General features: G+C 49.1%; 1 protein-coding gene across 1 annotated transcript; it reads left to right on the forward strand.

Moving 5' to 3' along the window:
- The first annotated feature begins 5,988 nt into the window (after positions 1-5,988).
- LOC125509231 (DEAD-box ATP-dependent RNA helicase 22-like) lies at positions 5,989-11,422 on the forward strand. The gene is made up of 7 exons (XM_048674154.1): positions 5,989-6,352; positions 8,633-8,920; positions 9,229-9,351; positions 9,694-10,121; positions 10,291-10,615; positions 10,933-11,085; positions 11,188-11,422. Exons 1-7 carry the CDS (start codon positions 6,047-6,049, stop codon positions 11,272-11,274), a joined length of 1,710 nt encoding a protein of 569 aa, XP_048530111.1. The 5' UTR covers positions 5,989-6,046; the 3' UTR covers positions 11,275-11,422.
- The last annotated feature ends 690 nt before the right edge of the window (positions 11,423-12,112 follow it).

A 12,112-nucleotide genomic window follows, 5' to 3' on the forward strand; every position in this document is an offset into this window, starting at 1 on the left:
CAACCCTTCCATTTGATACTGATGCATATTTAGTATAGATCTGATGTAAGTCTTCTGAGTACTTTGGATGAGTACTCACGGTTGCTTTGCTACTTCTTTTCCCCATATACCCGGTTGCTGCAATCAGATGGTGGATCCTAGGAGCCAGATGCTGCCACACTGACTACTGCTACTAACCCCGAGGATGCCTACTACGTGGAGACCTCCGACGACCAGGAGTAGTTAGGAGGTCCCAGGCAGGAGGCCTTGCCTCTTTGATCGTTGTTGCTTTTGTGTTTGCCTTCTTAAGGCAGTCTTGCTTAACTTATGTCTGTACTCAGATATTGTTGCTTCCACTGACTCTTGTGTATCGAGCTATGTATTCGAGTCCTCGAGGCCCCTGGCTTGTAATATAAAGCTTGCATTATTTCAATTTGTGTCTAGAGTTGTGTTGTGATATCTTTCCGTGAGTCCCTAATCTTGATCATACACATTTGCGTGTATGATTGAATTGGGGGCGTCACAAACTGGCTGCACCTTGCAGATCTTTTTTGAGGTGGTAAACGACCTCAGATGGAAACGATCCCAAAATCAATCTTGACCGTCTTGACGAGACGAACAATTTTCATGTTGAACATTTTTTATCAGAAGCAATCTTGAGGGTTTTTTGGCTGTTTTCCAAAGTCTGCAACAGAGAAATCCAAAACCCGCCGGATGATTATCCCTAGAGTGTCCGGCCATCCTCAGAGAAATCCAAAAACCAGATGATTATTCCTGGAGTGTCCGGCCATCCTGATGCAGTCGCGCATTTTCAGCTCTAACTTTTGCATACGACCTCGGATTAAGACCATTTTTACATCAAAATCGAAAATTTCGACGAGGTGAAGACAATCCGTGTAGAAACTTTTCTCATATGGGGCCGTCTTGGTGTCTTAATTGGCCGAACAATAATCTGAATACAAAATCTTAGTACTTTGAGCATAGTTTCAGCCCTTGAGATGAGATTGGATGGAGATGGCCCGAACTTCAAAGACGTTCATGTCGACAATATGGAACTTTTTCAAGTAGATCAATTCTCCATTTGAGGACATCTTAATCAAGTTCTTGACCGTGCCAAAATCTGGTGTCAACAGCCAGATGGCCCGTTGAGTCGGCGCAAAAGACCATGTTGCCGAACACAAAAAGCTAGTCGGGGGCATAAACACTCCCATGGCCATTGGTGCAGTTGATGTGCAGATGAGCCATCGATCCTTTTGTTGATCACACAGCAAAACTCTCAATGAAGCACCAGTTTCAGTGTCAAAACCAGCAGACCTCGGGGTAGGGGGTCCCGAGCTGTGGATCTCGGATAGATGGTAACAAGAACAGAGAGACAATGTTTTACCCAGGTTCAGGCCCTCTTGATGGAGGTAAAACCCTACGTCCTGCTCTTGTTTATATTAATGGAGATGTATCAAGTGCAGAGTTGATCTACCTCGAGATCGTAATATATGGTCTAACTCTAGGGCTAGGTGAATGATATTGCGTTGATGTCCCCTCTACGGTCTAAACCCTACGGCTTATATACACGCCAGGTAGGGTATCTAGGGTTACAAGGTCCGTATCTAGGAGCAAGGCGGCAGGAGAGATCTTGGACTATACGTCAAGTCTTCGGTGGAGGTAGTCTCGATCACGCCTCCTACACACAGCCTCCGGAGTCCACCTTGATCACGAATGAGGGCCCATCAGCCCAACCCGAGGAGCATGGGCCGACTAGGTTAGCACCCCCTAGTCTAGGACACAGTCAGAGGGGGTGAGCGTCGGGGTACACCACTTGTCCAGTCCTTTGACCGGCCGACAGTGGTTGCGGCCCTTGACACTGTATCCTTCCTGAAGGCTCCGTCGCGGTGTTCCCTCTTCTGTCATCTTGCTCCGGTTGAAAACCTGATCTTCGGGATCGAGCAATGGTGGCTATCCATGGTCGTATCCTTCTGGGAGGCACCGCTTTGGAGTCCTGGCTTCGTTGTTGTCCAGCTCGCCTCTTTATTATGGATGCTCATGGTGGAGATCTCCGTCGGCTCCAAGCAGTCTTCCTCGCTCATCTATAGTTTTCTTGGTTGTCAGTGGTGTGGTGTGTCGGTGCCCGGCACCGTTGTATCTTGCCTTGGGTGTGTGTGTTCGGTGCGGTGGTGGTGTGTGTTTGTATCGGTCTCTCGGTTGTAACCAGTGATGGTTGCTTTATAATATAAAGCAGGGGAAACCCTTTTTCAGTATTCCCTTTCGGTAGAGTTGCTAAACTTATCAGCAATACCTTGGCGACTTGCTCTACTTATGGGTGCCGCATATGCGACTGATGGTGCAACTGGGCTGGGCGGATATCGTGGCGCAGACACCCCATCTCCGGAAGTGGAGGCAACAGAAAGCGTGTCGGGCAGGATGATGAGCGACGAAGACATGGCTGGCGTCAATGGAGGACAGAGTAGAGCACGAACACTGGAGCGGTGCGGAGACACCCAGTCGAGAGCTGCCACCAGAGTTAGGGTTGGGGCAGCAACACATACAACGTATCGAGGGCGATGGTTGTGCCGCATCCAATAGACATCAGGGAGAGAGGACACTCCATCGAGGATGTGGCGTGGTTATCGAAGCTAGGGTTGGGCGGCAATGATTTGCTGCTACAAATCACAGTTGAGGTCGAAGATCGTGACTCGCGAGGGGCAGGACCTCATGACATGCGAGGGGTAGAATGTACGTGATGATGATTTTACTTTGGCACAACATTAAGTCTGTGCCATTTGATTGGTGACAGACCATACAAGGAATAGATAATATGGGATTTAATTACATGGATTACATCCTATGACAATGGTTGTCCTGTTACAATAAGTTGGATGTCCCTAAAAAATGTAAGCCGCTTCTTTATAAATAATAGAGAATTAGAGATAGAGATAATTTTGTACCCATCCTCTCTCACCTGACATCAGGAGTCTCGTGTGCTCACAGAAGAGGAGAGATGGTTGCGTAGAACTCTGAAGCACCTGGTACTTGGATTAGCTTCCCTGGAACAAACGATTATGAGACAACGGTCGCGGTTGAGATGGCTGCAGGAGGGAGATGCCAACACCAAGCTCTTTCACATGGTGGCCAATGGACGGAAGCTGAAAAACTTCATTCCTACGATCTCCGTGGCAGGAACCACCATCACGGACCAAGCGGCCAAAGAGGAGGCTTTTTTCGAGGCATACAGTGAACTGCTGGGGAGTTGTGGGTCACGTGAGCACACATTAGAATTGGACTATCTGGGCATTGAGCCAATCGATCTGGCTGACCAAGATTTGGTCTTACAGGAAGAGGAGATTTGGAAAGTGGTGAAGGACATGCCCTAGGATCGCGCGCCGGGGCCAGACGGGTTCATTGATATTTTCTTTCAGAGAGCATGGGCGATTGTGAAAGGTGACGTGATGGCATCGTTGAACAAGCTTTTCCTCAACAATGGGAGATGATTTGGAAGGTTAAATCAGGCCCTTATCACCCTGATCCCTAAAAGGCCGGAGGCTTGCCATATCAACGACTTTAGGCCGATCTGCCTGGTTCATAGCATTCTGAAGTTAGCGTCGAAACTTCTTGCATCTCGGCTATGCCCGCGCATGGGAGAGTTGGTGCATGCAAACCAATTGACGTTCATTAGGGGCCGGAATATCCATGATAACTTCTTACTGGTCAGGCAACTTGCGAGAAATCTTCACAAAAGGAAGACGAAGGGAGTGATGCTGAAGCTGGATATCTCGCGCGCCTTCGACTCTTTGTCCTGGTCGTTCTTATTCGAAGTGTTGCGCGCCAAGGGTTTCTCAAGCACTTGGAGATCATGGATTGCTACTCTGCTCAGGACGGCAAGTTCGAAAAGTGGTAGTTAACAGATGTGCTGGTAGGAAGTTTATGCATGCATGTGGACTGAGGCAGGGGGACTCCATGTCGCCCTTGCTCTTCGTCATTGCGATGGATGTTCTCACTGCTATGGTAATGAAGGCCCAGGAGATAAATGCAATCAGCAAAATCCCTGACCTCGCTCTGATTCAGAGGCTCTCTCTGTATGCTGATGATGTCGTTATGTTCATAAGGCCATGGAGATCGGATCTGTGGTTTGTTCAGGAGGCACTCAGAATCTTCGGGGAGGCATCGGGCCTCAAGGTTGACTTCGCCAAATCCTCGGCCGTTATGATCAGATCGGAGGATGCAGAGGAGGAACTGGTGCGGCAGTCCCTGCCATGGAAATTGGAGACTTTCCCCATTAGGTAGCTGGGGCTGCAGTTGGGGATCAAACAGCTCTCGCGATCGGAATGGCAGCCTATTGTGGATAACGTGCTAAAGATGATGCCAGGCTGGCAGAGAGGCCTTGTAACCAGGCCCGGGCACCTCATTCTGGTGAACCAGGTTTTTTGTGCTAGGCCCACTCATCACCTGATCGTGGCGGAAGCCCCGAAGTGGGCGCTGGAGAGAGTGGACAAAGGATGTCGTGCGTTCTTCTAGGCAGGGACGGAAGAGATTCAGGGCGGCAAATGCACGGTTGCGTGGCGACGGGTATGCCGGCCCAAACAGCTGGGAGGTCTAGGCATGGTGGATCTATACAAACAGGGGGTAGCTCTCAGATTGAGGTGGGAGTGGTTGAAGCGCACGGACAGCTCGCGGCCTTGGCAAGGTCTCAACTACAGCACAGACAAGCAAGTTATGATGGCTTTTGACAGTTTGGTCAGATGGGAAGTTGGGGAAGGCTCTCGGATTCTGTTCTGGAGAGATCGTTGGGTCAACGGTTCATGCGTGAAGGAGATTGCCCCGTTACTTGTCAAGAAGGTCCGGCAGCAGGTGGTTAACATGAGGAAGGTTAAGGAGGCCCTACATTTACATGCCTGGACACAAGATATCGTGGGTGAGATGAATACAAAGGAGCTTTTGCAGTTCATCCGACTGTGAGAAGTCTTGGTGCAAATGGAGCTTGTCCCCGACACCGAGGATAGCCCGATCTGGCAATGGGATGCGAGCGGCAAGTACTCGGAAAAATCTGCTTACAAAATGATGTGCGAAGGGGGAGTTCGATTCCAATGTGCCTCGGCTGTCTGGCGTAGTTGGGCCATACTCACCTGTAAACTCTTCATGTGGCTTGCCCTTCAATACATGGTATGGACATCGAATTGTCGACAGAGACATGGACTGCAAGACCACAGCTCGTGTTGCTTCCTATGCGACCAGGAGGAAGACAAGGTGGATCATATCCTCCTGCAATGTGTTTACGCGAGACAAGTGTGGTTTCTGTGCTTTAGGCGGATTGGCATCGACCTAGCATTGCTACCGACCAGGGAAGACACGTTAGGAGACTGGTGGGTGGCTGCCAGAAAACGCATAGACAAGAGATACCGGAGATGATTCGATACACTCTGCACGTCCGTCTTTTGGAACCTTTGGAAACAAAGGAACGACAGGGTATTTCACAACAACAACATCATCAATGAGTGAGGGGCGGCCGATCTAATTCATCGAGAGATCACGCTCTTGGCATCGGCAAGAGGAAGAGGAGAGCAATATGGTATAGAGTAGTTGCCTAGTGTGTGGAGTGGTGGGGTGGATGTGCCTGCCGCGTGTGGCGGTGCATATCGTTTGTATTTATTGTGTATAACTCTCTTTCTTCTATAAAGCTAAGATACGCAATGTGCGTACTCTAAAAAAAATATTTTTTTGAAACGGAGGCAAAAGATTTGCCTTATCTCATTAAATAAGAAGAGGAGAACAAAGTTGGTTTGTTAGATGACCACAAAGATTTGCCTCATCTGACGACAATCATTTCGCTAATTTTGAACATGTCTGTTTTTTAATAATTTGACACATTTGTATTTTTAGCATACATAGGGAGGTTTTTTTTAAGCTGCATACATAGGGAGTTAGAAATAATGAGGTACACAACTTAAACAAAAAACATTTGTAGGTAAACACGTAAAAATTCGAATTCGTGAACTGTAGTGAACCTCCTAGGTCGCGTAAGCCAAAATGTCGAGTGAACTGTGAACCTCTCGAGTTATCTCAAGTCGCGAACGACACGATGGCGCTGAGCCACCTCCGCCATGCGCCGCTCGCGCTCCGCCTCGCGCTCCCGTCCATCGCCTGCTCCTCTCCCGCCACCCGCCGCCTCTTACTCTTTGCGCCGGCGCGCCCGTGGCGCCTCCTCTCCACCGCCTCGAAGCCGCGCTCGCTCGCCACCGCCGCCGCCGCCGAGGCCGACAACACCAGCGCGGGCACCGACGGCTTCTTCGCCGAGGACAGCACGTCCTGGAAGTCCCTCGGCATCTCCGACCGCGTCGCGTCCGCCTTGCACGGCACTGGGCTCGAGAGACCCTCGCTGGTCCAGGTAACTCTTGCTGCAACTCGCCGCTACTGGTCTCTGCACACTGCGTGCTCGACGAAATGCCTGAGCCCGCGTTGCAATGTTTTCATATACCTTTTCAGCATCAGCTTTTCATTTGGTAGATCGAACCTCCTATGTGTTTTCATGTACAGTTGCCGTATAGGGATGATTTGGCCCGGTCTCCGTTCATGTTAAGTGATCGAGCAGTCTGAGCTTGTAATATTCTTCAGTCCAATGTTAAATAACCTATCGGTCCACCCCCTGTCTCTTGGAAACACGGAAGTCCTTTCTAGTGCAGAATTCATGTGCGCTGCTAGCTGTTGTGAAGATTTTAGCTTTCTACATCACATGCCTAAACTATATGTGGTGATTAGTTATATATAAGTAGCTGTGGATGCCCCCTACCCGTTCTTGCTCGTGGCGGATGTCCTCCAACAGCAGATCAAGCAGGATGGAGTGATGATGCACCCTCTGGTTGATGGCGCCCCACCGCTTGCCCTTCAGTACGCCGATGATACCCTCATCATCATGCGAACTGAGTTGGGTGTGGTTAGGTGCCTAAAGGACATATTGGACGACTTTGCGGTCGCGACGGGGCTGATCATCAATTTTCACAAGAGCACGGTGGTGCCCATGCATGTTCAGGACAATGACCTGCGCGACATGGTTCAGGTGCTGGGCTGCGGCGTTGGGAGCTTTCCTCAAGTCTACCTCGGTCTGCCGCTCTCCAACCGCAAGCTCTCAATGGACGACTTCCTCTCGCTCATCACCGAGCGCTACCTCTCCGGCTGGTGAGCGCAACTGCTCTCCTTCGGAGGGTGCCTTGTCCTGCTCAATGCTGTGCTGGACGCGTTGCCCACCTACGCCATGGCGGCGATGGAGCTCCCTCCGTTGGTTCTCTGTGCAATCAACGCCCTGCGTCGCTCCTTCCTTTGGACCGCGTCGGACAAGGCGTCGGGAGCCCAATGCCTGGTGGCCTGGGATAGGATGGTCCGCCCCAAGGAGGAAGGCGGGCTCGGGGTGCGTGCACTGCCAGTCCAAAACCGCTGCCTCCTGATGAAGCTGCTACATCGCCTACACTCACGTCAGGACGCGTCCTGGGCCCGCTGGGTGTGGACTGAGCTCGGACGCTCGCTGCTAACCCTGGTGGCGGCGTCCTCTCTCCCAGGCCCTCACTGGTCCTCTCTGGACCAGCTCATGCTGGTGTACAGAGCGATCTTCCGCGTCTCCATCGGCGACGGGTGCACCACCGCGTTCTGGCTGAACTCGTGGCCGCCCGGCGGTGCTCTGTCTGTGCAGATGAGCTCGCTCTTCTTCCACACCACCATGCCCGCGGTTTCCGTCACCCGTCATCGCATTTGGCTCTATGGCGTGTTTGTACCCCGTTTGAACCACGCCGGCGCCCGGGAGCGCGGCGCCCTGCTGCCCATCCTTCAGGAGGTGGGCCTGTCGGTGGCCCCTGACGAGCGGACCCTTTGCCATGGCTGCGCGAAGGACGCACTGCTCTCCTCGGCCGGCGTCTACAGCTCAGTCACCTTGGTGGCGTGCAGGTGCCCTTCGTCGACTTCGTGTGGAAGAACTACGCCCCCAGCCGGGTCCGTTTCTTCGCCTGGCTCCTGGCTCAGGCTCAGATACACACGAGAGACGTGCTCCTGCGGAAGCACATCATCGCATCGGCAGGCGCTGGCTGACCCCTCTGCACTTCGCCCCTCGAGACGGCTGATCCTCTCATCTTCAGCTGCCCCTTTTGCTCGTCGGTTCTGGGAATTTGTAGGTCTGAATCAACGGGATGTTGCCTCCGTCAGGTCACTCCACCTGCTGTCTCCCCCATGCTCGGTGCCAACGCGGACAGGCCCCACCTTTCTGCTACTTTGCTGCTGGCAATTGTGGAAGCGCCACAACGCGGTTGTCTTCCAGGGTGTGCCGCCATCGATCCTCCGTCTGCTGAAACTCTGCAGGGAAGACGCCGTGCTGTGGAGGGTCTGGCTGCCTGTAGCTCTGAAGCCAGCAGCTGATGCCGCCGTAATCGAATCAATTGCTTGTCTTTGCAAAATTACTGACATAGTTCTTCTACAAAATTACCGACAACAATTTAGCTAAATGAAATTGGATTCAGTATTTTCTTGTGCCCCTTCTCCAGTTTGCCTGTCTGGTGCTAATGTACTGTTCTTGCTGGAACTTGTGTGCTAGTAGAGTTCCATATATTATTCTATATTGCTTTTGTTAGAGCATTGTGTTGCGACAAATGAATACTTTCCTAAAATGTCAACTGCTGCAATGCAGGCAGCTTGTATACCACATGTTCTTACGTCGAACGATGTAATTGTTGCGGCAGAGACTGGCAGTGGCAAAACACATGGTTACCTGGTTCCACTGATTGAAAAACTGTGCACCAAATCTTCCTCCACAGAAGATGGTCATTCTGAAAACATTGCTGCGAGAACAGATAACATAGTGTTGGTTTTCTGTCCTAATGTCATGCTGTGTGAGCAAGTTGTTTCAATGGCTAATTCATTACTTGATGTATCTGGTGAACCACTTAAGCGTGCTGCTGCAGTTTGTGGGCCAAAGGTATGGTCTGCCTTTCTGTCATATATGATACAGTACTTGATAGCTTGGTAAACTCATCACATCTTCTTGTTTTCCGTATGGATAACATGAGACTACATATGTCACATTCTACAACTGAATGTCTGTTTCAATACTTCATCATTTCTGTAGTGGTATATTCCCCAATTTACACTTTGGGTCTAAGGACTTAACTAAACATGGGTCTTTCGTTATGTTCATATTTCTAAAACACTGTTAGATTAATAAAACATATTCTGGCACAACATCTGCTTATTTTATGGTTTTTGATTTATATTGTATCTTCACAGGGTTGGCCAGCAGTTCGCCCAGATATTCTTGTAGCCACTCCAGCCGCTCTTTTGAATTATCTATTCGATTATGACCCAGAGAGGAGGCGGAGGGAGAAGTTCCTACGCAGTGTAAAATACATCGTAAGTACTCTAGCGGGACTTTTTTGTGTGTGTGCAGACATCTTTGGCATAGCCAGATTAGAAATCTTGTTGTTCCATCCTATCTTTTATTTAATCTTGAGTTGCTGGATATACTTGGCAAGGTTAGGCTAGAATTTTGTGCTTTCCTGCAATTTGGAGAAGAAAGTATTTTGAATGGTTTCAACTCTCAAGTTAAGCTGTAATTTTCTGTGTATTTTTTTCTTGTTTCTTATCGTTTTCTACATTTGCATTTCTGTTGGCTTTTTTGTCTTATAGCAAGTGTTTGAATTACAGTCTTTGACCTTGAGACAGGGAGTCCTAAAACTAGCTGATTTTGAACAGGTATTTGATGAGGCAGACATGCTACTTTGCGGAAGTTTTGAAAATCAGATCATTCGTCTCATCCACATGCTGCGGTTTGATGAGAAGTTACTTTCAAGGGCGGAAGATTCTGGAAAAGAAGTAGCGCTCGAAGGTTCTGATGAATATCATGAGGATTCGGGTTCTGAGAGTGCTGAAATTAGTGATATTGATGATGAAAATGAAGATGGTCATATTCAAGATGGAGCAGTCAAGGTTGAGAATGCTCATGTAGGAGCACGCAGGGATTGGAGAAGGGTTAGAAAAGTTTATAGGCGCAGCAAGCAATATGTCTTTGTTGCTGCCACCCTCCCTCAGAGTGGAAAAAAAACTGCTGGTGGTGTGCTGAAACGTATGTTTCCTAGTGCTGTGTGGGTTAGTGGTGCTTATCTGCACCGTCACAACCCTAGGTATGCACTATGTCTTACAATAAGCTAATATTCTTCCTCTTGGACAGATTTCTCACTATTGCTGGGTTTGTTAGTCGCAGTTTTTTTCAAAAATCCCATATTTGTTTCTTATTGTCCCTTCCTATTCGCACCTTCAATACATTTGATACACAGTGTACCATATATGCAGACTGGAGAGAAGATGGATAGAGGTTACTACTGATACACAAGTCGATGCTCTTCTGGATGCAGTAAAGTATGGCCTGAAGAGTGAAGTTGACCCAGAACTTGGTCCAAATCGAACTATGGTGTTCACGAACACCGTCGACGCTGCTAATTCAGTCTCTGACATATTGCGGAGAGTTGGTATTCCATGCATTTTGTACCACCGTGAGAGCTCCCTGGAGGAAAGGACAGCCAATTTACAATCTTTCCGGGAGAATGGTGGCGTGCTCGTCTGTACTGATGCTGCCGCTCGTGGGCTTGATGTGCCAAATGTTTCCCATGTTATTCAGGTACGGTTAGACCTCGCCTTTTGAAATGTCTGCATGTCTGGCGCTGCACTGCTGTTGCTTGTCTGTCACAAGTAGCATTGAACTTCCTATCGTATCTACTTGTGGTGTCAGCACAATACTTCAAAATCTGTACACATGATGGCGCAAAAAGTCATGCATTATGCACACCTGCTATATATGTGGAATACTAGTATTCTTAGAAAAATGTTTATAGTTATTACTACTATGATGAAGTCTAAACCCTACGTTAAGATACTCACGCTCCTTTGCATCATCTCATCAGAAGTTCTTTTTAACGCTTCTACCTATACCTGCAGGCCGAGTTTGCTGCTTGCGCTGTGGACTTTTTGCACAGGGTGGGTCGCACAGCTAGAGCTGGCCAATCTGGAATAGTGACTAGCCTATATACAGATGCAAACTGTGATCTCGTGAGAGCAGTTCGTCAAGCGGAGGAGCTGGCCCAGCCAGTGGTAAGACTCTTCTCTGTTCTACTCATCATCATGTCATGCAGTGTTACTTCATGTTGTACAGAAATTCTTACTGAAAATAACCTTTTTTCTTGGTATAATCAGGAGAGGGCGTTCAGTAGAAAAAGAAGTTTCCGCAACAAGTTGAAGAAACAAGCTCGACTGCGTGAACCTGCAACGTTGCTGTCTTGATTTACGACTTTTGTCGCCTTTGATGTGTAGAAACAAGGAGTTACTCACAGTCTTGTGTTTTTCTAGTGGCCTAGTTCTGCCATTTCATTTTGTACTGTTATAAGATTTAGAGACATGTTCAAAGAATGAAATCATGTATGTTTCTTCAGTTGCAGTTGTTCAAGTGTAATTTTCTTTTCTCAATCTGACCACACATGCCTAAGAGCATCCCCAAAAGCCGCCCAAGGCGCGGCGTGCTAAAAATCAGAATACAACGCCGGGTGAGCTAGCTTTTGCGCGCGTGGTGCGCTAGCTTCAGCGGCCGCCGCAAAATAAAAGCGCGCCCGAGCCGCTCCAGGAGGCACGCTATATTTCATCTTTTTTTAACTACAATTCGATACACATTTGGCTTCGATAGTACAAATGTGAGATAGTTCCGTCACATAGCCTGCTCCTATGATATAAAATAGTGCATAGATAGTTCATAGCTTTATCCTATGATAGATAGATAAAATGAAAAACTACTACTACCCGTCATTCTCCGACTCGGATTCTGCCTTGGTGATGTCCTCCTCCGACGTCTGAGCGTAGGCGTCAAGGAACCGCTCGTCGTTGGAGTCCCAGGACGATGCATCTCCTAGCGCGATGTTGAATTTAGCGCCCGCCTTCTGTGTTCGCTTGTCCTCGCGATAGGCTGCTCGCTCCTCCCTCCTTTCCTCCCTCTCCGCCCTCCTCTCGGCGAAGAACTGTTGCTCGTTGATGACGTCTTGCGGGAAGCGTTGGCGCCACATCGTCATGGCTTCCTCGTCCATCTCAGCCAGGCTGAGACGGCGCTCCCGCCACCGGTTCTCGCGATGAT

This window comes from Triticum urartu, chromosome 5 (genome assembly GCF_003073215.2).
Source record: "Triticum urartu cultivar G1812 chromosome 5, Tu2.1, whole genome shotgun sequence".
In the NCBI taxonomy this organism is placed as follows: Eukaryota; Viridiplantae; Streptophyta; class Magnoliopsida; order Poales; family Poaceae; genus Triticum; species Triticum urartu.